The sequence below is a fragment of the Peromyscus maniculatus genome, chromosome 13 (genome assembly GCF_049852395.1).
Source record: "Peromyscus maniculatus bairdii isolate BWxNUB_F1_BW_parent chromosome 13, HU_Pman_BW_mat_3.1, whole genome shotgun sequence".
Classification (NCBI taxonomy): domain Eukaryota; kingdom Metazoa; phylum Chordata; class Mammalia; order Rodentia; family Cricetidae; genus Peromyscus; species Peromyscus maniculatus.
The window spans coordinates 37377595-37405178 of NC_134864.1; the positions used below are offsets into that span (position 1 = coordinate 37377595).

Genomic DNA, 27584 nt, shown 5'->3' on the forward strand with positions numbered 1-27584 from the left:
ATGGAAACACAGCTTCATCCATGTACCCTTAGCTAAGGCCATAGAAAGAAGCCAGGCTCTCAAAGGTGCTAGTAGCAGAAGGCTTGCATTAGCTTCCCCCACTAAGGTAGCCTAGGACTATTTTTAGCTCTGAAAATTACTGGGGATCCCAGATGTTGCGAGTGTAGAATGGAGGCCTTGATTGTGTTGGAGCCCAGTGAACCTATCCTGAGCCTATAGGGTTCCTAGGATCCTCAAGCCAAGAGCAAGGCTTGAGGGAACGTCCTAGAAAGTATTCTTCCAATTCTGGATTTGGGGCACTCCACTAACTCATTTCTTTTCACTTAAAATGGAGGGTTAGTTAGCACTATAGAATGTGGTGGGTCTCTGTTGATTCATTTTTCACCAACCACAGAACCCTGGACAATGGATGTTAGGAGAAGGATGTCCTCTCATGAGGGGAAAAAAAGCATGGACAGAGAATTTTAAAGCCATAAATGGTGTTTACAACTTCCATTTGAAACTTACTCCACCACAGAGAAGTCACCTAAGAGAGAGCCTAAGACAATGCAATTAGAAGTCTTCACAGAATGCAAAAACAGGCTATTATTTGGAGAAGTCCTTGAAATATAAGTGCTCATTTCTCAAAGCGTATTTGAGCTAGAGCTTCTCTTTGCACAGTGCATTTTTCTCTTCCTCCCCTATCTCAGAAGCCATGTATAATAACTTACCCCAGCACACTGGAGCTGGGCTTTATGTGTTTCTTAGTGACAGTGCTGGGGGAATATTTCTAGGTGAGATCTTGTTCTAATGAGGTCCTTCCAGCTGGATCTAGGAAATTTCACACTTCAGGAAATTGTATTTAAAGAGAGGTTCTTGAGCGGTGTTGTGACACACACACACCCATTTTTAAAAAAAAAATCCCAAACCGTTATGGCTTTCCTAATGCATCCTTTGTTATATTTTATGACTACAAAAGTCATCTTGAATTCTTAAGCACAGATCTAGTTGAAGACATCTATTGGCCTTAATAACATTTTAAATTTTAATGGCTCTGTTGTTTCCGCTCAGAGCTTATACTGCATGTAGGAGTTTAAACTATCTGGCACACATAATTCTGTTTCTGGCTGATACCCCAAATATTAAAAAAAAAAAAATTGTGGTTGCCAATTCCCAAGCTTAAAATCCCTTCTCATAAATGACTCTTCTGTTGCTAACCTGTAATATAGCCTTTTAAGAGAATTGTCCAAAAGATAAAGTTTCAGATGTGAGGATGGCTGGAAGACCATTTCACGGCTGTGGTTTTTGGAGAGCGTAGCATATGGTGACCATACAGAGCAACCGTTTTCAAAAGGAGCTGTTTATAATCTAATGCAAAGGTCCCTGTCTCTTTCTCCACCCACTGGTGGCTCCATTCTGCCCTGTCTACCACAGCAGGAGAGACAACGGCGTGGAAAGTGGATGTCTGTGTCACAGCTTTTGCCCCATAAATATTCAATCCTTTGTGTTTAGAACTTCCCTAGACTTCCATACTGTGGAATCAAAGAGAGGGACTAAGATTTGACTTCTTTCCGGGCCATGGCGTATGCCTTTAACCCCAGCACTTGGGAGGCAGAGGCAGGCAGATCTCTGTGAGTTCAAGGTCAGTCTGGTCTATAGAGTGAGTTCCAGGACAGCCAGGGCTGTTACCCAGAGAAACCCTCAGACCTCCTGTTCACCCATTCCGTCACTTTCTTTGTCCTTCATTTCCACGTTATTATCCAGAGTCATCATTTTTTCCGCCCCATGCTTCTGTAAGCCAAGTGACATTTGGGCTTGGAAAGCTTCCACATAGAGAAAACACTTCGATTTGCCAAGGAAAGATTCACCAGCATCTTTCCTGAGACAGTAGGGCCCTGTAATATTCTTTGTCCTACAATTTAGTGTTGTACTTTAATTCTTTTCCAAAGAGTGCTGTCTGAATTTTCTGTCTTCAGACAATGTACTTCAAATGCAATGAGAGAGAGAGAGAGAGAGAGAGATGTGTTTAACAAAAAAAATAGAGTTTAAAGGTTTGGGTAAAGGGACTCATTCTCAGTTCAGAGTAACCCTGACTTTTGTGAGTAGCTTTTTTGATCTCTTAAGATGACCATTAGAAAGCAGGTTCTGCCTTCCAGATACATACATCATATATATGGGATGGGGAATTGGATGGCCTCGAAGATGACTAATGGGGCTCTGGACCTTGCTGCCTTTGGGTCACCTTTCTGAATGTGGACGACATCCTAAGTGATCCAAAGTGTGGCCATTTGGCAGCCATGAGTGACTATGTTAATGGGATTGGTCTCAGTCCAGGTCTTTGTGGACAGGTGCTCACATCATAACTGACACTAACTGACTTCTTAGTGTTTCAACTTGGAAGACAGTGGCCCATCTCTGAGACAGATATAATGAAGTAGTTCGTGACACATTCAGTCTCCCTTGAAAGTCAAGAAAGTCAAATCACTGAGCAGGCACCCCCCCAATACCTTGTAAACATTGCATATGTCTCTCATGGGCCCCATTAGACCAAGAGATAGGAAATAAGAATCAAATTTTCCAATAACTCAGAATGACTGATGCCTCTTGTCTTTGAGCTTTTCTTTTCAATTTTCCTCTAGGGTTGCATACCATTTATGAAAATTGGTACTTTATTTAGGGTTGTTTATAACAATAGCTACAAATGATACTTGATAGAAAATATAAGGTTATGTTCATGTCTCGGTAAAATGAACGCCAATATGAAAAGTCACATGCGACCCCTTTATCAGCCCTTTATCAGTAAATTTCAAAGCATGGTCTGGGTGCGGTGGTGTACACAACTGCAATCCCAGCACCACGGGGGTAGAAGGAGGAAAATCAGGGCTTCAAGGTTGTCTCTTTCAGAGCAAGCGTGAGGCCAGCCTGAGCTACATAAGACCTTTTCTCAAACAAACAAACAAACAAACAAAAATCAATAGAACAAAATAGAATATCAAAGAATGAAATTACAGGAGACTTAGCCAACACAGATTCTCTTGTTACAAGTACTTGAATCCAGAAGAATAAGACATCATTACTTACTTTCACTCGGGCATTGGCCTGAGACTATTAATATCAGTAAGACCGACCCTGGAGATTTTCTGGGTTTATATACTGGCTTCCTCCTCCTCCTCCTCCTCCTCCTCCTCCTCCTCCTCCTCCTCCTCCTCCTCCTCCTCCTCCTCCTCCTCCTCCTTCACAGATGATTCAAATATCCCTATAGCAAATGGCAAAGCCACAACTCTCCCTGAATTAATTATCACACTTCAAAAAAAAATCCAAATGACAACGTGGTTGATCTATTTACTGACACTGAAGGTGTTGGCGAATGTTCAACGCCTTACCTCTATGGAAAGGCTTTATAGAAGGAAGAAATGGAGAGTAGCTGATAGACGTGCATGAACAGAGGACTCTATCGGTCAGTTTTTGGAGCAGGCTTTCAAGTTTCTCCGTGCATAAATGTGGAAATTTGAGTGTGGGAAGCAGCAGGCAGGAGCGAAGATTTACTGAGTACATCTATCATGTTGGCGTTTAGAGGTTTGGTGATTAAAACATGTTTAATTGAGGACCAGTCTAGATGCTCTGGATGTCAGGAAGCTAAATGTTGCAGCATTGTCGGCCCGATTAGCAGCTGTCTGGGAAACAAAGCGAACCCGCAGCCCGCGGGCCAGCTTTTCAGTTTGCAGCCTTGGAAGACTCAGGGCTCCCCAGTGGAGCTGACAGTTGACGGAATAGAGCCTTGGTGTGTAGCAGTTAATTCTTCCCTCCCCTGGCTGCTCAGTACAAGAGGTTTTCCTTACATATTCCAAATGAATGTTGGAGGGCATCGTGGGTCACTGAGGACCTGGCTTTGACAAGGGGGTCTCTATCCAAGTCATACACAGAACAGTTGAAATACTCAATAATTCTTTAATCTAGGAAAGCCCAGCATGAACATCCATCTCACTAGAAGCATCTAAATCAGGGAGAGGAAAAAAAAAAGAATTATGCTGTTTTGCGGTGGCCAGATTTACCGTGTTCTTATCTTAATACAGTTGTCTTGCTCGGGCAAATTCTTATAAATGACCCTCAAGTGGGAAGGCTTGTCTTCCTGTTGCCTCAAACTGGCATTCTGACTTAGCAGGAAATATACACATGGAGTCCTGTGGTGTTTCTATTGGCAAGTCTTGACCTATACTTGTCAGAATGCACCAACAAATCTCTTAAGAAACAGGCAGAAAGTAAAACAAGCATTTGTGGACATACTCGATGCACGCATAAAGATCCTGGAGCAGGGAAAGGCACAGGCAACCCCTTACGGATTCCCTGTGAGCTGTCACGTGCGATTCTAGGCCCAGCCCTGTGGTGGCGCTTAAAATAGTGTCTGTTAAAAATGAAATGATAATGCAATTTTCTTCATCACCAAGAGCAGGGACCCAAGTGTGATTTTGACAGCATTGTGTATTGTTTGCTTATTTATTTATTTATTTATTTATTTATTTATTTATTTATTTATTTATTTAATTTAGGTTTTTCAAGGCAGGGTTTCTCTGTAGTTTTGGTGCCTGTCCTGGCTGGCCTCAAACTCACAGAGATCCACCTGCCTCTGGAGGCCTCTCGAGTGCTGGGAGTAAAGGCGTGTGCCACTGCCACCTGGCAGCACAGTGTTTTTATAACCACTGAAACTGCACTTTGCAAAATTTGCCTCTTTCTTAACTTTTTCCCAACCCAAGGAGGTTTACCAAGGATTTTGGATGAATCTTTCTGACGATAATTGCAGTAATTCACTACCTGTACACTATTTGTTTTATGATCTCTTTGTCATGAAAAATATATACATAAATATAAAAAAGCAGACAGTATTCCAATATATAGCCGTTGAATTGTCTCAAAAAAACACTTGTTTAACCATCACCTGGACCAATGCTCAGAACAGTAGAATATTGTAAACCTTTCAAAAACTTGCCCTGTACCTCTTACCCTTCCTAACTCCAGATACTATTACTTTTATATTATATTTGATTTTATATTATGATTTTATTTGTTTTATTTTTCTCTCAGTTCTTTGAGTTAGTTCAGCATGAGGTGATTCAACATCAAAAGCATTCGGATTTGAATGTGAACAGAGGCCATATCCGATGACTTGGGCGTTCAGGCAACTGCCGTTGTACATGGGAAGCCCTGTATCTAATATACAGCTGACGTTGGGATGATTGGCTTCATGGTGGTTGCTGCTGTTACTGTGGAAAGGAAGGTTAGCCTTCCAATATACAATCTCTCACCAGTAAATGGGCATGGTGGTGCCGGCCTTCAAAGTCAGGTGGATCTCCAAGCTTGAGTCCAGCCTGGTCTACAGAGAGAGTTACAGGACAGCCAGAACTACCTTGAAGACCTGGCTCTAGCCACCATCTTTTGATGACTCGGCCTCAGTAACAAAGTTTGTCTATTCTTCCCAAATGTTACAGCCACTGGGGAGCAAATGTTCCCATGAGTCTGTGGGGGCATATTTCCCACTCAAACAATAACAGAAAGGAAATGCAATGCTTTCTATAGATTGGTGGATGAGAAGGTGAGTTCTAGTGCATGGCTTTGAAATTCACCAGTTCACAGAATTACCTTGAGGCAAGTTCAACTCTTTGTCCTATATTCTCCTCATCTATATGATGGGATAATAGTAGTATCTATTTCATGAGGTGGGTATGAGTTAATTCATGCCAGACATTTAGAATAAAGCATGCTCCATCACTGTTGCCCGCTGTGGATTCATCATGTCTAACTACAGTCAATGTGGTGTAGAGGGAGGATCCGCTATTTGAAGTTAGATGGACTTAGGTTTTTAACTTGTTTGATAGCACTTGGCAAATTATGTCTCCTTGCTGGAATTCCTGAATTTGAAACGCAGGAGTGATATACTATAGCTACTTCCAAGAGCAGTGGAGGGTGGAGAGGTGTTTTGTGTGTGTGTAAATGGCCTGCCGTGAAGGCGGAAGGCAACCTTTCTTTCTCTTATGCCCAGTTCGTACCCACATGGATCCAAGTCTTCCACTGTGTCAGCTGCTAATTGCACAATGGAGACTAAATTACTTCCTTTCTAACAAAGAAAAGCTCATCCAAGAAGGCCACTGTCTTTCCCATTTCCCACGAATACAAGCTCTGCCGAATCCCTTGGCCCAGTATTTTGTCATTTTGCTGAGCCCGCTGGAAAAAGGCTCGTGGCGGTGACCTGTGTCCCTGAAGAGCCTCACAGCCTCTGCCACTGGCCCTGGCTCACCTCATGGTAGCATGCTCCAGTTCCTCACAAATGAGTGCAGATCTACCCATCATCCATAGCCAGGAAACTGGAAGGAACCTGGACACCATTCTGGCGGCTCCGGACCACAGATCAATCTTCTATTGGCCACAGTACACTACACTTCATTTGAGTTCATTGTTATGAAAATGTCTTTTTGGCTAGATGGCCCCCACTTCACTCCAGCGGGCACCTGCTGCAACCCTCAATGTCCACAAGCGGGTTACTGCAATAAAACATAATTTCTTACTGAAGTCCCATTCAGTCGGTGGTGATGTGGGGAGAGTTGGCATGGGGACTCCAGGAGAGGCTGAGGTTGGCATCAACCTCCAGCTGGCAGATTACAGATGAGAGAGAATGGAGAGTCACAAGGGAGATATTCATGAGTGAGTCTAGAAAATAAGTAATTACTTCAACCAAATTCCATAGCCTCAGACTCAGTCATATGATCGTCCTTGGATACAAAGAAGTCTAGGAATGCGGTTTTGGCTGAGCAGCTCCATCTTTGAAACAGCTATTTGGGTAAAGGGAACTCACATCTCTGAACAGTTACGAGGGGGAGTGTGTATCTCTACACCGCCCACTGCAGCACACAAGCGCTTTACATGAAAGTTAAGAAGAGCTTCAAGTCCCGTCACCTAAAGTTTTACTGATGGCTTTCCGTAAAGAGTTGGTGGAAAATAATTTGCTGCCCACCTCTTGGGGGGCCGGGGGAGGAGAAAACCTTATAAAGTTTTGATGCCACATTAAGCCAAAAAATAAAGAATGACTGAAAGCCTCTGCAAAGTCTGAGCACTTAAATCAAAGTATTATTAGTGTTCCAAAAATCAGATTCTCCAAACTCTTGGAAGCATGGCTCAGTTGCACCCTTTGATAAACATTCTCATGCGCTGCTTATACTGTAGTATTTGTTGAAAATGCATGCTGCCCTACCCTCAGAAAAACCACTGTCTGGAAAAGATGCAATGTTCCTATCTTTCAAAGTTTAAAATTAATCCATATGGATCCAACCATATTTAAATCTAAATAAATGTCATTGCATTGAGACTCATCTGAAGATTTTGGCTGAAATTTTAGCTGTATGTTTTTCGTCAAACTGAAAAACAAAAGCTGTCCCGGCTTTTGTTTTTCTGTTTCTTTTGCTTAGTTGTTTTTGTTTTAATTTCGGATGGTTGTTGTGGTCTTTGTACAGGTCTCACACTATAACTCAGTCTGATCTGAAACTACTAAGCTCAGGATGGCCTTGAACTTAGGGCAGTCTTCCTGCTTTGGTCGCCTGGATTGCAGATAAGTACCACCAAGCCCAGCTGCTTAGTTTCAAAACGATAATGTGCTCATGTGGCATAGTAACTTATGACTTAAGAGCTGTGGGGAGTAGGGTAGGATTCTTACACAGTGGATCCTGAGGTGCTTGGGTTTTCTAAGGATTTTGCTGTGGAGAAAAACAGCAAAGCTAGTCCAACTGATTGAATGTGCGACAAGCATCACGTGTGTGAAGCTTTTGGCACTATGAAACACTACAAGAAGAATAGTATTTTTAAAAAAACAAAACCAGAAAACCGAGTGTACAGAAAGTACTCAATGGTTAGCTCCTGGTGCCATAGATATTGCTGAGTCCATGATGAGAAATTCTTTTCTCTCCTTGAATGTGGGAGAAAGCAATTAATATTAGTACCAGAGTTCTTAGCATCTCCGAGATGCAAAACCCTTAATCACAAGGATATCATTAGTGCTCTGAAGCATTTAATTTTGATGCTTGACAGCGTTTTAAAATGCACAAACCTTTGATAAGGAGCAAATCAGAGCCGTGGTGTTGAATTGAGAAAGAAAAGAGTGAACAAAACCCACCTTAAGCTCTAAGTAATTAAAGTTAAATATGCTGTTTGAATAAAGCAGAGATATTTATAAACTGGGTTTATTTTTCCCATGAGGAAAAGGCCGTTTGGATAAACATCATCTATTTAAATCTGGATTCCAGGGAAAGAGAAAGGTCCCCTTGCTGTGGCCAAGTCATCTTCTTTCCAGACAATGGCCAGTGTAGCATCATCATCCACCTATTCAGGCTTCTAGACTTCGTAGGCTGTTTTCACTCATCCTTACCCACAGGCAGGAGACATTGCATTGTTTCTGTTTATTTCCTGCCCCATCCACCACCACCATCCTGGCCCCAACACTAATAATTTGAGTCAGGAATGAAAAGCAACTGGGTAATTTTAGCTCTTTTCTCTACCATATTAATCCCCCCAAACAGTTTTCTCATTCATAGCCCATGATGCTGGCTGGACTCAAGAAAGCAATGGTGCAGCCCAGAAGGTATATCTTTGCCTGTATCTCTTCTCCTTGTCTCCTTTTCTCTTCCCCATCCCATTCGGGTGTCACGAGCACCAAACTGCGGCAGTAAAATGACTTGTAGGTGTTTAATGGCAAGTCATTGAGGAAGCGAATAAAAGAAAATTGCAGTATTCACATCAGTGGGGAGCGAGGAGAACTGCTGAGCTTTGAACCAAAGAAAGTTAAATTTACCATGTTCTTAGAGGGAGCCACCTCTGTGTGACATCAAAGCCCCTCCTGTCATTCTTCCTCCTGGTGAAATGTGCCACTGTTAGAGTCACGATGGAGCCCTCTAATCTACGCAGTTTCTGTTTATCCAAAACACACACGTGGAGACGAAACCACATGTGCCTTCTGAAGGCTTTGTGGCCGGCATCTCCAACCAGATGCATCTGCAGGTACAGAGCAAATAGAGAGTCTGAATTCTCATTTTCCCAGGGATATGTGAAATTCTGAATGCAGAATAACTGGTGTGTGTGTGTGTGTGTGTGTGTGTGTGTGTGTGTGTGTGTGTGTGTGTGTGAAATTTATGTAGGTTTTCTATTAGAAAGCTCAATTCAGTCAACTTCCAAATGTGGCTGACTTTTATCTTCTTGAGGGTTTTACTCTATTATACTGGTTTGCATCAGTGTGTGGAAAGATAGCCTGTTCCAAATGTTTAATGTTGGCGCTCCATGCCGGACTGCAGAGGGAGGGCTCTCGATCCCTCTTGTGCCTCACTAACCTGGGGGACGGACGTTCCCAGGGCTGTAGGGTAGCTTGTGATGACTCCCAACGCAGCTGCCTGTCTGCAGCAGTCCTTGTAGTCTTACCCAATGTAATGGAATGCTGGGGACCTTCTGGATTTTGGAAGATGACCTGCGGATCTCATCCATGTCCTCACAATTAAGAAGTCAGACAAAGTATTTGCACACATCTTAGAGGTACAGATGAGAGACATCGAACTAACTGTCAACACCTTTGTCAGCCTGAAGAGCAGTCCCCTCAAAATGTCTGGAGCAGGTGCAGTGAAGCCTGGGTTTCTGTTAGCTTACATTTGAATGACATTTTACAGCCTGTGTGTTTGAAAAGTGTTCAGGAACGTCACGTGGACCTCCGAAACGGAGGTCCCACTTATAATTAGAATTGTCATTTGCTTCACCTCCAATTGTCAATGTCTTGGTTAAACTAAATGACAAAACTAAACCCACAAAAGGTCACGAGAGGTGGGTGCAGATGGAGAGTTTGAAGGATGACTCGTGACTGGCACTTAATATTCAGGAAACGTTTCACCGTCCACAAATAAAGTGGATCAATTTTAACATCTCGTTCATTATTATTCACTCAAATGTATTGACCACCCACGGTATGTGCCAGACATCCTGAACCCCAAGGATGGAGTGGCAATCCAAGTAAGACCTGCCCCTAAAATAAGCATTCTAACAGCTTAAGCCTGTACCTGGAAGGCAGGTACTTTACTAACAAAGCCTTCATTCGAGAAAAGGCAAGGGACTTGTGCCCAAGACGGAAACTAACACATTTTACAAAGAGATGTATTTTTATTTTGGTCTTTGTTTTCTCCATTTTTTTTAAAGTTAAGCATTCTATTAAACCATTTAGGTGAAAAATACTGAAGACACGTGGACTGAATGATTTTCCCATCTTTTCCTATTTTTCTTTTGTTGACGTTCTTCCTCACACGACCCAGAGGCAGAGGAATCTTGTTTCTTCGCAGCAGGTCCGCTCTTTCCTGTCTTAACTTCCTCCTCACTCACACAAGCTTTTCCTTTTTTTTCTTCCTTTTCTTTCCTTTTTTGAGACAGGGTCTCTTGTGGCCTAAGCTGGTTCCTGGATTTACTATATAGCAAAGTTCAACCTGAATTTCTGATTCTCCTCCATCCACCTCCCTGGTGCTAGGATTCTAGGTGTGTTCCACTATTCCCGATGTAAGAGATCAGAAAAAAAAAAAAAAGTCATAGCGCTAATTCAGTTCTTCCATGGAAGAACTGTCCCCAAAGGTGATGGGAGTAGATCACCAAGCAAACCAGCCAGCAACTGTCACCTACTTTTCTACATGATCTTATATGGACTAAAATTACTACAATGGCTAGAATCTCCATGTTTTGAACTAAGTATTGGTTTGTTTTGCTTTGTTTTTAATTCTAGTTGGGGTCTTGATGTTATTTTGTGATTCATCTGTTCACCTAGTTTTGTTGGCAGGGTACAGAGCCTTGGCATGTTAGAACACATTTCTAGATGGGCCAGGCATGGTGGCACACACGTTTAATTCCAGCACTCAGGAGACAGGGGCAGGTGGATCTCTGAGTTCGAGGCTAGCCTCGTCTACAGGCTGAGTTCCAGAACAGCCTGTGCTACCCAGAGAAAACAAAACAAAAAAGAGAAAATGCATTTCTAAGTGGACTGGGAATAGGCAGTGTGGGTAGATACTGGTGGGAACCTTGAAAGTGGTCCTAGGGAAGGACTCCTGTGTTGTTACAAAAGAAGGAATTGCCTTAAAATGAAGGGGGAAAAAAAGAAGGAATTGCCTTAATAAATCCCCCAAATTAGTTTTCTCCTCAACATCCTCAGTAATTCTGAGTTTGCCAAGGTCAGGATCTCAGCAGTGATGGGATAGCCTCAATATTTCTTTCATGCAGGCGAATCTCACATTTTAACAAAGTTGGGGGAGGCAGTAGTGCCCAGTGAAAGCTGATAACATAGTTTCACTTACATTTTATATTTTCATGGTTATCTGTCATTCATTGGAAATTAATGGGAAATTTTCTTCCAAGATAACAGTTTTAAATAAATAGTGTGTGTGTGTATTTCAGAAGAATATTGCTTATTCATGATACAAGTTGGAGGCGTGGGCAGCAAATGGGTGGTATGAGAAGACCAGTGCTTGGGAACCACTGGGCTAAGAGCAAGATTGGGGTGTTCTGTTGCCAAATACCTCATCTAGGGAAACGAGCTGCAGGCAGGCACACGTGGCAAGCTGATGGCTTCCAGATGTGGAGTTGGAGGCTGTACTGGAAACAGGATAGATAAAGGCAAGGGGTGAGCCCATATGTGGCTTATGATGTGGAGGACATCCAAGTTGCCTCTTATCCAAAGTATGGCAGTATGGCAGAGCTGAAGTTTTCTCAGGCCTGAGTTCTTCCCAGGGGAAGGACGAACGAAGCTCTTCTGAGAGAGCATGGCATGTTCAAATGCCTGACTTGGGTATGTTTCCCGGAGTCACCTGGCCATGGACAACTTTTGTCACGGTGCCCATTTAAACACACCTCTCAAGAGCAGCTGTTCAATAAAGAATTCAAATATGACAGTCCTATCCCGGGGTAATTTTTGTGAATTAGAGCTGTTTAATCCATATTTCTGTAGGTGGTACCAGAGGCATGCATCAACTCCGAACTCTCCTTTCCTCATCCGATCATTTTCCTTGTCTTTCTTTTCCATTGTGTTTGTTTCTCTTTCCTATTTCTCTCTCCTGCGTTTTACGACATCCCAGACAAGATCCACTCTGTCCATTTTATTTCACATCAGCGCACATCAATTTTCCAAGTAGGTGTGCATTAAGAATATTCTATTAGCTAACGGGATTGTATTGTGTTGTTGGCTCCCTGCTCGGGAATTTCAAACACCCAAGCTGAGCTCAGATTCCCTTTGGTGGCTGCTGTTCCAACTTCAAAAATTGAAATGGATTCATTTCCCCATGCCGCAATGTCCGATGACCTAGCCAGAGAGAAGCCGCTTTAGTTCAGCAGCGCTCTCGGAGGCCAGACAGGCAATTGTTGCCCAAAGAACCTGTCGATTTTCCAGAATCTAACCCAGACTGTTTCTGAGAGAAAGTTCATTTGATAATTTTCTGATTTGTTTCCAAGCTGCCTCTCCTCTAATGGCTTCGCTTTTCTATTTCATTTCCCAATCTCAAGCATCAGAATTTAAAGAGCCCCCTTTTATGGAGTGTATGCTAAAGTGCTCTTTTAGGGAATATATTTATTACCTGGAGTGAAATGGCTTTTCATAGCCAGGCAGCCTTCTGAGCCTGGCTACCTCTCTGAGCCTCTACAGTTAAGAAAGTTGTTTCTTGAATTTTATAGGATAAAAGTTCTATGCCAACCAGTACAGAAAAAAAAAAATTATGGCGCGCGCATGTGTGTGTGTGTGTGTGTGTGTGTGTGTGTGTGTGTATGTGTATGTGTATGTGTGTACATCTAACGAGCACATTTCCGTTTTTCATTTTCTTCAGATGTTCAGTGGCTTCCATATGTCTGCTGCATGCAGCTTTGTTCAACCAGTTGGGCATTACTAACCTTGGCCTTGCCTTTGATGGAGACCATGTGTATGCACTGTATCTTTCAGTGGCGTTTATGCCTGAGTTCCAATCTGGAGTAGCTGAGAGAAAGAGAGAGAGAGAGAAACATTGGGGAGGGATGTCTGAATGTATGTTTCCATCTTGCGGCATCCCTAACAGAGATGTCAGGCTGTCAGTATCTGTGTGTAGGAGACAACCCGTGCTAGATTGGCTCTGTCATGGAGACTTCCTTTTATGACTGGCCTGTCCTCTCCACTCTGCCACCAAGATACACATCCCATATGGTCAGGCGGGTCTGGTGGCTTTCCATATTCTGGTTCTGGTGATAATTTATTTTACTTACTCCTTCCCGCATTGAGAATTGGCAGTCCCGTGGGCCCTGGGGGGTTTGTATGGGGAGGACAGCATTTGTGTGTTGGAAGCCCACATATTCCCATATTCCCACATATTCCCACAGTTTGGGGGAGTAACGTGAATATGCATCCAATTTAGCAAGTCCCCTAATCTCTGGTACTTCAGGCCAGCTTTGTGAGATAAGACGAAGGCTTTCGTGAAAGTTTCCTCTTCTCCCTGGGGATTGGACACTGGCACTGGCCCGCGTCTGCCACAGCAGAGCTGCTAACAGCTGGCTGGAGATGACAGCACCACAGAGGAGAGATGCAAGCATTGGGCAGCCTGATTTTATAAATCTCAAGTATGCACCCCCCCCACCCCATCCCCACTCCAATAAATACCCCAAAAGACCGCTTTCATGTCTCTCTCACTGGAGAGGAAGGTTTGCCACTCAGCAGGCACAAAGAACAATTTCAACTCTTGTAAAAATGGTTGCATAATGTCATTTATGTCCAGAGAGACCATTGTGGCTTTATTTGTGTTCTTCATTATTTGCATGGCCGTGTTTAAATGGAAAAGTCTTACTGTAATTAAGCAGTACCTTTGTTTATATTGGAAAGTGTATAAATCCTTGCCTACCAGCATTCCCCACAGCAACTGATTGTATAAAATTAAATATCAGTAAGATGCATCAGCACCTGGGGGCGGGTGAAAGACTTACTGAGTTTGAAGAGAGGTCACCCTGAGGCAGCATTTGTAAATGGACACTGCTGGCAGCATGCCCTGTACCCACAGCCCACCCAATAGCAAGAGTGTTTTCAGATACTAGGGGAAGAATCCTGTGGACTTATGGAGTCACTCACCAATGCTTTACTTCACAGTTGATTGTGTGTGTGTGTGTGTGTGTATTTGTGTTAGATAGTGGTCACGGGATGATGTCAAGTATAAAAAGATATCCAGTATCCTCCTCATTTTCCATCACTTCCCCAGTTCCAAGCTTACAGATCAGTGCCAGCTACACCCAGCTTTCTTCTTGTGGGTGCTGGGGATTCAAACTTGGGTCCTCGTGATTGCAGAGCAAGAACTTTATCCATTGAGGCCTGTCCTTAGCCCCCTCACAGATGATGTTTCAAAGACAAGCCATATACAAAGCAAAGTCTGGAGAGAATGGTAAAGAAAAATGCTGTGCTTGTTCGCAGAAGGGCGACGTGGCGAGGAGAGAGGCAATTCCGTGGACCTCTCCGAAGTAAAGTGAAATCGTTCAGGGATGGTTCCTAAAACATGTTTCTTTCTAAAGTAACATCAGTTCTCCCCGCCCCTTCTCTCTCTCTCTCTCTCTCTCTCTCTCTCTCTCTCTCTCTCTCTCTCTCTCTCTCTGACAGCGCCATCATCCATTGCCTTGGTCCAGGCTAAAGAAGTCACCAGATACAGCGTGGCTCTGGCTTGGTTGGAACCAGATCGACCAAATGGAGTAATCTTGGAGTATGAAGTCAAGTATTATGAAAAGGTATTTCTTCCCTTCTCTCCCTCCCTCACTTCCTTCCCCTCGTCTTTCCTTCCTCTTTCCTTCTTTCCATTTCTTCCCCTCTGTTCTTCGAGCATTAAACATTTCTAAATCATGAAACAGCACTAAACACCAAAATCAAATGCATCTTGATTCCCATCAAGATCTGATCATGAAATGTAATGTTTGGCTCGTTACCTTGCAATACACACATTATGTTCTAATATAATTATATTTTCTTTCTAGTAAAAGAAATCAAGACCTAATCTATATACCTTCTATCATGGAGAATGACTCATAACTGCTAAAATAATGATATGTTTAAGCAGATCACTGCTGTTCAAATGAAGGTGTGGGTTTTGATGATTTTTAACAGAAACTGGGTGAGGAAAATTACATTCTTCAGCCCCTTATAGAAAGGCATTAATTCAGCAAATAACTTGTCTCTAAAGAGAGCTATTTGCATCCAAGCTTGTCCTGAAAATGAGCAATCTTTTTGTTTTGCTTTGTTTTCTTTTCTTTTGCTTTTCAAGACAGGGTTTCTCTGTGTAGCCCTGGCTGTCCTAGGCTAGCCTTGAACTCAGAGACTCACCTCCCTCTGCCTCCCTAGTGCTGGGATTAAAGGCATTGCTTATTGGCTTCCTTAATAGAAGCAGAAAGGGGACTGGATTGTTGTCAGGTTACAATATTTTTGCCATTTTCCAGACAGAAAGGGACCTTCTTAAGGGATGCAGTATGTGGAGTCGAAGGACTAGAAATGGGTGTAATGGTTTCCAGTGCACAGTTGTGTCCTGGTCTACTGTACACTGAGGACTGGGAGGACGTGCACAGGGGGTGAGACTCTGAAATAAAGACCAGCTTGCTGGTTCAATTTACTACTAATAATTTTAGGGCATCAACCATCATATGATATTCTTTTCAAAATCAGATTGGTTTATCCTCAACACCCCAAAAAATAAGAATAATCGTCAGTGTCAACAGTGACCCTGGACTCTGTCCTTATTTTTTGAGTCTGTAAAAAGTGACACCAGGCCTTCAGGCCCGCAAACACCGCGGAGCATTTCAGGGACCATAGGGCTTAGAGAATGTATCCAGCATCAGGTCACTAGCTTCCGCCTCCTACCTCGATTCAGGCGACTCGTTCTGCCGCTTCACCCATTTTTACCTTCCTGCAATGTCTAGGACCAGAATGAACGAAGCTATCGCATAGTGCGGACGGCTGCTCGGAACACAGATATCAAAGGCCTGAACCCTCTGACTTCCTATGTGTTCCACGTGCGAGCCAGGACTGCCGCTGGCTATGGAGACTTCAGCGAGCCCTTGGAGGTCACTACCAACACAGGTAAGGAGACCACCCAGACACCACCCCTTCCCAGAAGCTTTTGTTTATAGGTTGAGCCTCACCCTACTGGAATCCAAAGAGCTGTGTATAATTTTTGGCTAGGTAAGCATTTGGCTGCTCTGGACATTTCAATGAAACAAGATGATAGCCAGTGTCTACTTATTAGAAACCTTCATACTGTTTGGAGAGGAACATTTTTCATAATAGTTTCTTATCTGTCTTCCGATGAATGAAAAATGATGTCAATGTTAGTCTTTTTGAAGCTTCTATCCAGCCATGAATAATGGGTTTGCTAACCTGACTAATTGAGGGTTCTGTAGCCACCTCACATTAAGAAAAGTTTTCTTCCTGAGAAGATTAAAGAACAAACCAAAATTACCCATTTTTTTCCCCTACTTATTTCTAGGAATCTGTTTAAATCGTGTCATTAGTGTGCATGTATGTTTTTAAGTCCTTTGTACAAACATTAAGTCTTGCTCCCTGGAGAGCTGGAATGGCTGACTGGACAATAGTTTCCTGAGTGAGAGATGCTGCCTCGTTCATTACTGACCCAAACTGGGCCTGCTTGATAAGAAGATGGTGGGGCTGAATTTTCAACATCTGTTATAGATATAAAGTGGTCTTATTGACAGATTATCACATAAGGATGAAGAAGACGGATAGGAAAGTTGAGATTACTTTAAAGGACACTGACATCCTTGGTTTTATCTGGAAGGCTATAAAGAGGAGGTGGCTTTGAGCCCAACTCTAATAGGTTGAGTTTTAATAGCTGTGTGTGGAAGTAGAACATGGGAAACTATTTGTCCCTCTTAAACTTTCCAAATGTCTTTTTCACAAAGGACTCTACTTTTTTTTAAAAGTGGGGGTGGGGTTGGGGCGCGTTCAGAGGTGTTTGCTTCGCAGATGCTGTTGCATGGATAGCTTTAGGAAGCTGAATGTGCTAACAAGCTCCTTCTCTTAGGACCCCCCCCCCATGTGACCCCCATGTGATTGTCATTCCAGTGCCTTCCCGGATCATTGGAGACGGAGCCAACTCCACTGTCCTGCTGGTGTCCGTCTCCGGCAGTGTGGTGCTTGTGGTCATTCTCATCGCGGCTTTCGTCATCAGTCGTAGGTAAGGACAGGAGCGTGGCCTCCTCCTTCTCAGTTTTCTAAGGAGACTCTTGTCTTCTCCACACAAAGCCAACGGCTTTTGCGTGCCGGGTTCCCTTCGCTTTGATCATCCCTCATCCCTCCTGGACTGGGTGTCATCCGTCTCCATGGAGAGGCTTGGAAAACGTCAACTGATTCCAGGAAGCCAATGGGGGGTTTCTAGGTGCATTGAGCTGTGAGGTGTTAGGTTTATCTCTCTAGTAAGCCTGGACTCTGTGCCCCAACATTGAGCATTGCCATTTGATAGCTGTATTTGTTTTCTTTTATAAGATAGCAGTGGCTATTTATTGCCTGCCTCCAAGGGTTGGTTGTTGGCAAGAAACTGTGATAGACACATTAGGTACCACAGCAACGTAGTTAGACGCTTCCGCATATGATTGGTTAACAAGAATGGTAGGGAATATGAATGAGCACTGTGCCTCCTCGTCCCTCGGAAAATGCCGTCAACATTTTCAGAATCTGATTGGGCGGCGTCTTTATCCCATGTGCAGTTAAGGTGTACCTTGATACTCAAAAGAGAGTGAGAAGTAGTGATGGCTTGGTTGCATAGTCTTTGGAACAACCCTAGGGTGATGAACAGACATGAGCGTTTTCCCGAGAGGCCCACTAGTCACGCATGTTTCCTAATATCATGATCACACCCTTGCTTTCCAGAATACCCCAGTACACAGAGATCCATTTGTTCCCTCTAATAATAACACAACATGGACCAATGTTGTGCTCTGTATGGTGTCTCTGTGTGTCAATGGCTTCATTTCTTTTGACCAAGTCTGTAAGTAGGTGTATTTGACTAGAGTGTTGAGTTATGTCTCCAAGAAATAAAGAATTGAAAGGCAATCAAGACTTTTCCACATTTGCTGCCATGAGATTTTGCTTGTGAACATGTATCAAGTGTAACATGCATTATGTGGTGTGTAGGGAGTGATGCATTATCCCAAACTCCTCCATTTGCATGGGAGAACATGGAGATTGCATGAGTATCTGTTTGAATTAGTGCATATTTTAGTGTTTCAAGTAAAAACAGGAAGTACAAAACTAGGGGGGAAATGAATGAATAACATGAATGACCTCTACCTCAAAAAAGTAGCCTGAAGTCCAACCACTCTGTGATGCTTAGAGGCACGTGAGCATTCCAAACACATGGCAAGTGAACTCGTCCTGTGTGTTGACTGGGGACATTTTGCTGTTGTAGTCCAGCTCTTCTGGAGATTTCCTTTCATTTTCTTTCCTTTCCTTTCTTTCTTTCTTTCTTTCTTTCTTTCTTTCTTTCTTTCTTTCTTTCTTTCTTTCTTTCTTTCTTTCTTTCTTTCTTCCTTCCTTCCTTCCTTCCTTCCTTCCTTCCTTCCTTTCTTTCTTTTCTTCCCTATTTTCTTTCACAATTTTTTTTTATTTCAATTGTCCCCAAACACAGCCATCAGACTAAACAATTAGAGATAAGTCACTCCCTTTGGATGTTCATCTTCAAACATCAGCTTCGATGAGCAGAAAGAAAAACCATGACATTATAATGCAGGGAGACAGGATTATTCAAAGTTGAGGCTGTGGAAAACAGCATCCTCAAGTCTGAGGACTCAATTTCCTTTGTGCTTTTATTGATCACTTTATTATATAAGAGAAGAGTGGCCATGGGATGCATGGGATTTCCAATTATGAGGCCATCCCCCCTTAGAGAACTGAGCCTGTCGAGTTACTCAATGATGATTTCTGCTCCTTCTCCCCCATTTAAAAAAAAAAAGTCACTTCCCAAGGCTGATAAACACTGCTTGGTGATTGGTCCTCAATGGATCACATTTTAGAAAATGAAATGTCAGCCCCTTGCCCTCATATTGATTCTTCCTTAGTGCCAGCCATAAAGCTGTCAGGGGAAGGGCTGCCTGGAGCCAGGTAGTTGACAGGCCTGCCGTGGAGGATGCTCACTCAGCTAATTCTTCTCCCCACGCAGGCTGTCTGCTCTGTCATCTGGGACAACTACATGTGTTAAAATAGGACAACAGGTGAGCAGAGAAGAGACAGGGGCTGCAGACAAAGGCGTCAGGCCCAGGGTTTTAGTTAGAGGACACATGACAGGTAGCACATGGTACCTCGAAATAGCCTTGGCCAGCCTTGGCCAGCTGTGTGAGAAAGTCTCAGACTGAGCATCAACCTCTTGCAGTTACCGCCTCTTGCTTCTGAAAGCCACAGAATGTTGGTGTCAGAAAGGATCATTCTAGAAACCAGGCATGATGTCATCCAGCACTGGGGAGGCTGAGGCAGGAGGATTGAGGGGTGTGGGCTAGCCTGTGTCCACAGTGAAACAGAGCCTCTGTGAGCTGAGCTGAATCCCACAGGGGCTGTGCTGTTGGCATGTGGCTGTGAGATCTCTAAAAGATGGAGATGGAAAAAAGATGAAAGTTTGAGAGCTTCTGATATCATCTCCGGGAGAAAATCTGTTTGTTGCTAATTTGTTATTTAAGGGGAAATCGCCTCAGGCTCCCAGGTGGCATGTTGCTAGATTTTAAAATAGTGGTAATGTTTACTTATTTTATTGTACTCATTTAATTTATGATGAGAAGCCTGAACTTGAGGTAAGCAGAATCAGCTCCAGAGTCTATCAGAAGGTTATTTCCTTCCTTCCTTCCTTCCTTCCTTCCTTCCTTCCTTCCTTCCTTCCTTCCTTCCTTCCTTCCTTCCTTCCTTCCTCCCTCCCTCCCTCCCTCCCTCCCTCCCTCCCTCCCTCCCTCCCTTCCTTTCTTTCCCAACTTGAATGTGTAATCATTTAGGAATTTCTGTCAAGGAATGAAATGACTCGATTTATAGATTTTATTTAAGTATTCAACATGCAATCAGCATTAAATGCTGTCCTGCCGTGCTAAGTGTGTTGACTGCGATATGTTTTTACAACCCACATAATTTCAAGTAAATAAATTAATTTACTCTTAATGTTTTTTTACATTTTATATATTGTCTATGTTTATGTGTGGAGGTGAGACGACAGCTTGAGGGGTCTGTTTTCTTCTACCATGTTGGTCCTAGGGATCGAACTCAGTCCTTTAGGCTTGACTGTAGATGCTTTTACCCAGTAAGCTGTCTGGACAGCCTCTAATTTGCATCTTACGGCATTGTAGATCTGTGCTTAGGTTATCATTCCAGGAGGGTATCTGTTTTCCAGAGCACCTAACTGTCTTGCTTTTGCTGTAAATGTGACACCCGGATACTGTCTTGAGAACTTTTATCCCTAACTATGCTCATACATTCTCTTAAGAGCAAAGCACCATTTCCCTCTTTACATGTTTGTATACTTATGGCTTTTAGTTTAACCACTTTCTTTACTACTTGTTAACTTCCCTTTCAAAGGGCTGTTAATAGTTGTGACATTAAATGCCATTTGAAACCAAGAACCTCCCAGACTAACGATGGGTTCTATCTAGAATTTCTTTGACAACCCTTCCCCTGTGATATCAATGATTTTATCAATTTACCTTCAAAATCAACCAAACTGGTTGTTTTAGACTACTCTTCTTCTATGGTAATTATTTATTCATTTAGCATGTGTGTGTGTGTGCGCGCACATGTGTACCACAGCATACACACACAGGTCAAAGGACAACTTGCAAGAGTCAGTTCTGTTCTTCTACCATACAAGTCCCAAGGATCAAAGTCACGTCTACAGGCCTGCCAGCAAGTGCCTTTGCCCACTGCGTCATCATGCTGGCCCTCAATAGTATTTTATTGTTAAAACATGTGAAATAGTATTAAGAAAATGACTAAAATGTGAGAAGAGTCCTTGGGTTTTCTTAAAAGACTCTTTGGTTAAGGGACAGCATGACTCAGGGTGCCCTAACACTGATGGCCAGTGCTACTGGGTTTCCATTCCGGTAAGAATTATAAAATGGCCCTTTCACCAGATTACAAAGCACCAAATTGATTTTAAAGAAAGCAATTTAGCTTCCATGGAAAGATTTAGATATGTTTATCAGGTCCTGTAAATCAACCTGTGACTTTCGAATTAGTGACATTGAATGCATGCAACAAGTTGAGTTAGTTTATCTTCTACCCAGGGTTAGCACTGTCCTCTTTGGGGCTGACAGCTCTACCTGTGTCTCTCTTTGAGCCCTCATATTCTTCTCTGGAATGTTATGCCCCCATAGACATGAGTACACTTAAGTGCTTGCCCAAATAGGCTCTGATGACGTCATGTACATTCACACAATTAGCAGGCAAATGATTCCCAGGGGAACATTTCTAAGCCACTTGCATGCAATCACACGGGTTCAATTCCAGCTCCATCAAAATGCTGCTTGGGAGGAGCGTTCAGGCATCTTTTGATGTGGGCACAGTGGCAGCTTGCGGAAGGGGAAGAAGGATGCTGGCTATGAATCTCTGGAAGGGGTCTCTACAGGAGCCATGCGCCTCATTACTGCTTCATCTTTAATCTGCACTTTAGTGAATAAATTACTTACCTTTTACTAATTAACTTTGGAAACGTGAACCACATCCATCAAATCTGTCCACTTGATGGGGAAAGTGAGTATTTTGATAAAAGCGAGGTTTATGGGAGGCCCCTGCCACACTCCCGTCTTCTTATTTGTTTTATTGAGTACTCAAGGTGCCAGGAAGAGACGTCCATCGGCTGGCTGGGCAGTTTCCTGCTGTTCCCTCTGGTGATGGTTAATGCCCTTATTAGTCAGTCCCTGGGTCAGCAGGGAGGATTGCATTCACGTGAAAAGTTTCACCTGCAGCGTGGGGCGCTTTGCCAGGACGCCTTCTGTGGCAAGGTTCCATGTTTCCTTCTGGACCATTCTAAGAAACCACTCCACTACTTCCCCTTGTTAATCACCTTGCCCACATCTTTGTAATTAGGAAATCTCCCACAAAGCCTTGCTTCTGCCATTCAGGTGATCTGTCTGGGATGTCAATTTAGACTGCGCTCCTCAGGAGGGCTCACCCAAAGTAGGCCTCAATGGTCTTTCTTTCCTGGGATAATAATGAGCCACATTGTCCCACTCTGAGCCAAGGGGAAAGGGTCAGAGGTGACGGAGGTAGAGCAGGACTCAGGCATTTTTGTTTTCAAGGTATTATTAGAGCACTAATAGGCTGCAATTAGCCTTTGAACAGTAATCCTCGTGTTTCTTTCTCAATGTCCCCTGTACCCTTGTAGGGTCCTCTACTCCAAATAACAGTGCACATTAAAAAGATCCTTAAATGTGCACCTTCGACGCTCATTTAATTCTTCTATGTTGGCAAGTCTGAGGAAAGGATGGGAGGGTCAGCCTTACCGTTAATGACCTCTGCCATTTTGTATTTCCCCTGGCTTTGTCCATTTTTAATGAATGTGCTTGATGTGAAAACAGCCATGCTTCAGGCTTGCTTGAGGCCACTGGTTTCTGTTGTAGGTATCCATTGTTTTTTTTTTTTTTTTTTTTTTTTTTTTAAAATCAACTCTACAATTTCCAATGAATGCCAAGAGCTCTATGACTCAATGGTAGAACGCTTTTCTAGCACGCACCACTTTCTGCACTGGGCCTCCAGAAAGGTAAATAAAGGAGGGCCGTTACTAAAGCTTTCTTGTTCTGTATATTTTTTCCCCCCTTAATTTCACCATTGGAATTCTGAAATGGTTTAAAAGATAGTCTTACGATTGCAGATAAGGCTTTTAGAGTTCTGATAAGACAGCCTATCGCACCCTGGGGACTTTTTCTGACCTAAAATATTGTTCCTGTAGTCTCCGACCTAACACCCTTTGGTTAACTTTAAAAGGGGGCAAAGGACAGGGGAGGGGGCGGGGTAGAGGGGACTCCATACTTCATAGAACGTTCTTTCTATTCACAGCGTTAAATCTGTTGGTTTCTTTGAACCCATTGCTTTCCCGGAGCAGTTGAATCTGATTGGTGGATTGACTGATGCACTATGCACTGTTAGGGCTGGAGAGAGAGCTTAGCCAGCCAACTGCTTACTTTGTAAGGACAAGGACCCTCGTTCAATCCCTAGGACCCAAACTGTACCAAATTAAAGCCAGCACAGTAGTTAGTGTGTACGCTGGTAATCCAGCTTGAGAAGACAGGGACAAGGCGGATAACTAGTAAGCCCCAGGCCATAGAAAGAGCCAAAAAGTGGGCAGTGTCTGAAGAACAATACCCCGTGTTGTAGTCTGGCGTCCACACTAACGTGTCCATGCACACACACACACAAGCAATCAATCAATACTTTTGAATGTACTATGAAGTCTCGTCATTTATCTTGTAACGGTCATCTTCTCTAGGAGAGGCACTGTGTGGGTCTGGGTTGGCTCACGGCACCTAGCAAATCTTGTACTTGCCAGGAGGGCAAGTGAGTGAGATTCACTGGATGCCCCTGGTTCTGAGTCCTCATCTGTACAATGGAGCTGAACATGTGGTTTCCACCCGATTCCTTTCATAGGGTTGTTGTGAACAAGCAATTAAATAATAGACCCTTTGAAGGCCCTTTGAAAAGCGAACTGCAAAGGAAAACACAGGCTGTTATTTGGTCCTGAAATATGCACTTTGCAGTTAACTGTGGTAACTGGGGTCTCTGTTTTGTTAAGCTGGCTCATGCTTTGCAAACAGTTAGGGGAGGAGATAATGTATGTAATGAGACTACTTTGAAAAGTTAAGTGCAATGTAAGAGCACAAGGTATTATTATTTGCGAGGGCATTATCCACGTAGAGGAACATCTGTGGGCTCTGAGGGTCTGATTGCTGAGCTGGTGCCCGCGGAGCTGACAAACGGGAGAGGCTGTGGGAGGAAACTTTGCGCATGTGCCCAGAGGTGGGCTGCCTGCAGCCCGGTGTTCTGCTCGGCTCCTTCAGTTTCTCTGCTGTTTTCTCTCCTGTGAGGTTATCCTGCCTTTCTACCTGCTCAAGGTTGAGGGGTTGCAGACAGCTTATTCTGATAGGAATGCAAACATAGTGGCCTTCCTTCGTGAGTCTTACCCTGCCTTTGAAACTCAGAGCGCAACGATTTAATTTCATTGTAAATGTTACGTTATGATAGAGTCATACGTCAGCACGTTTTATTCCGTAATTTGGTTTTAGTCTCCCAAAGTGAAGAGATCTGTACTAATCAAATGAGTTGATTTTCTAATTATTTTAGGTGATGTAACTTCTCCTCATTCAACATTATATATATATTTAAGGGCCAAGAATGTAGTCCCAGTGTAGAATGCTGGATATTCTATGCATATTTAGCATATGCAAAAAGCCCTGGGTTCCATTCCTAGAACCACATACATGGGCACAAATATATATATTGTGTGTGTGTGTGTGTGTATACATGTTTATATATTTAACACTTTTAGTTTTCAGGTCTTGAGTTGATTTTCCACTTTATTAAAGCTTTATAAAAACAACAACAACAACAGATCTTACTCTAACAGGACATGGGCAGGCAGCATGCAAACCTTGAGACACCAGGTACCTCTTATTAGAAGAGAATTATAAAGACCTAGTAGTCCACAAAATGTATTGGAATGTAGTTAAGTACAAAGCAAATATTTACTTTCTAGAATTTTATTTGTAACTTAGGTATATTATGCTTATATATATAGTGCACGTGTGTGTGTGGGGTGTGTGTGTGTGTGTGTGTGTGTGTGTGTGTGTGTGTGTGTGTCCTCCCCCTAAGCCTCAGATGAGGACCTAACCTAAGCCCTTGCTTTGGAGGTAGGAGCTCTACCACTGAGCTAAATCCTCAACCCCTGAAACCTAATGTGATAATGAGGTGTTACGATACTATCATGATTATAGCAACAGGATGTGTTGTTCATTACCTGTCACACACTAAACATTATTGCCATTTCACTGATGAAACTAGCTTTAATTAAGAATAATATGTATGCAGGGCCAGCAAGATGGCTCAGAATGAAAAGGCAGTTTAACTTGAGTTCAACCACTAAAAGCCACAAGCCACGGGAAGGTGGAATGTAGGAACCAACTCTTCAATGTTGTTCTTTGACCACCCATGCTTGCACAGTTCTCCAGAGCGTGTGAGCACGTACACACACACACACACACACACACACACACACACACACACACACACACGCACAGGCTATAAAAGGATAAATAATGAGTAAATATATAATAGGGTTATATGGAAAAAATAGCCAATCAGGTGGTCTGGACTCTGGTGGCTTAAGCTTCTAATTCTGACTCAACATGAGATAACATTATTCTTTCTTACTTTGCCTCTTCCAAGCCTCGGTTTTCCTATGGGTGAAGTGTGCACTGACTTCTGTTGTGGTCGGGAAGAATTTGCTTACAGCTGTTTTGTTAAAGGTTTTGTGTTGGGAAATCATTTTCTTTTTTTACAATTTTTAATAGACGGAGTAAGTACAGCAAAGCGAAACAAGAAGCAGATGAAGAGAAGCATTTGAATCAAGGTATAAAATTGGTCCCAAAAATAATGTCATTTTTCTGTAGAACATGCTTTGTGTCGTCTAACTTAGAGATGTTGGTTAATGTGCCTATTAATATTTATATAATGCATTCCTTATCCAAATAACGTTCTTTAAGGATGTCAAGGTACAATTGGTGATTCAACTATGTAAAGTGAGGTTAAAGGCAGGAAGTTCTTAAGCGTCTGCTTATTGTATCCTCTGCTCTGGAAAAGTATTCCTCTAGTTGGCTCATTTTTGTAGCTGGGTGGCAAGATGTAATAGGCCATTATTTTGTTGTTGTTGTTGTTTGTTTTTCGAGACAGAGTTTCTCTGTGTAGCCTTGGCTGTCCTGGAACTGTAGACCAGGCTGGCCTTGAACTCAAAGACATCGGCCTGCCTCTGCCTCCTGAGTGCTGGGATCAAAGATGTGAGCTACCACCGCCCAGCTAGGTCATTATTTTCATAAGCAAAAAAATGGGGTGTGGGAATGATAAAAGAATAAGAGGTTATGTAATGGTAGTATGTGATGCTAGGATGACAGCCATCAAAAATGTGTTAGTGGATTCTAGATGTTGATGTTACAGACAGGCTCAAAGGAGTAAATTCAAAGGAATCGAGTTAAGTAGTTGAAAACACTTAAAAGAAGCCAGATGACGCAGCAGTAATTTGTACAGTACTTTCTGAGATGACAAGATAGTGTCATGTGAAAAAAATAAAAGCTCCAACCTATTCAGTTATTCATAACGACTAAGGAAGAGAGAAGGAAAAAGACAGACGAGTCTGATGATCAAGGAGATTTGATCAACTGGTATCTACATACTCATGTGCCCAGTGCCAACGCCAGTAGAAAGCTGTTAGTAATGCATGTCACCAGCTGCCTCAAAGCTCACATTCTCAACTTGTTTGTGAGTGTGATACATGGGTGAATTGTACTGTGAGTATTCACACATTCAGCTAGATTACAGCATTACCTTCTTTCCCAAATAGAATGCAAGCAGAGGTCCAATGTAGAGGCCTTCTTCTCAAATCAACTGGTGGCCAGTATTCCTCCCGTGTTCATTAATCTAGGTTTAACACAAGTCTGTTCATTGTTGGTCATGTATTTACTTGGTCTAGATATGGGGGAAATGCGACACCCTATAGACAGGGCCTGTGGAATGGGAAAGCGCCTATTGTCCTTGATAAGGGAGAGTATTTGAGATGAGGGGTAAGACAGTGGAGCTAGGAACCACTGGCTGGGAGAAAGTATCCAGCCAACTCATTCCAAATTTCCTGATAAGGGATCCTCTTTTTCCTCCAGGGATGTGTTGTTTTTAAACTTTTATCCTTCAAGTGTGAGGACATTCCAGGAAGTCAGTAGAGCTGCAGTGTCTTAAGCAGCTAGCAAATTCTGTGTTTACCCACTAATGAAAACCAGAGCAAGAATTTAAGCATTTTCATATGTCAACGACCATATAGCTAACCCAACTTTTCCAATGTGAAGGGTTGGGTTTTTTGTTGTTGTTGTTGTTTTTAAATAGAACTCGACCCTTTATGTTTATTCATGTTTCTTGGGATATGTCCAGTCACCTTATTCCCTTGTTCATTACTTAGGTGTTAGAACTTATGTGGATCCCTTTACCTACGAAGACCCCAACCAGGCAGTTCGAGAATTTGCCAAAGAAATCGATGCATCCTGCATTAAAATTGAAAAAGTCATAGGAGTCGGTAAGTGTCTGAGTTCAATAAGTCAGCTTCCTTTATGACTGTTAAATAGGTATGTAAATTAAAATGTAAATTACACCATTACATTCGCATGTGTGATGGTGTTGTGCATACGTCTATATGTAAATATTGTGCACTGAGATTTCTTCATTCAGAGCATGAATGAGATGTTTTGTAAGGAACTCTGGTGCAAATTTGTACTTATTTGCAGGAAAATGAGCAAGGGGGTAAAATAAATGAACACATAAGATCTGTAGCTAGACTGGC

The 27584-nt window shown here is 42.8% G+C and overlaps 1 protein-coding gene across 2 annotated transcripts in view; it reads left to right on the top strand.

Annotated features, from left to right (window-relative positions):
- Window positions 1-27584, top strand: part of Epha4 (EPH receptor A4) — a 134207-nt gene that overhangs the window by 92213 nt on the left and 14410 nt on the right. For both annotated transcript variants that reach the window (XM_016009883.3, XM_006972130.4), the window contains exons 6-10: window positions 14627-14751; window positions 15931-16090; window positions 17093-17204; window positions 25558-25616; window positions 27207-27320. In XM_016009883.3, coding sequence (XP_015865369.1) covers window positions 14627-14751; window positions 15931-16090; window positions 17093-17204; window positions 25558-25616; window positions 27207-27320 — 570 coding nt within the window. The remainder of the gene's footprint in view (window positions 1-14626; window positions 14752-15930; window positions 16091-17092; window positions 17205-25557; window positions 25617-27206; window positions 27321-27584) is intronic.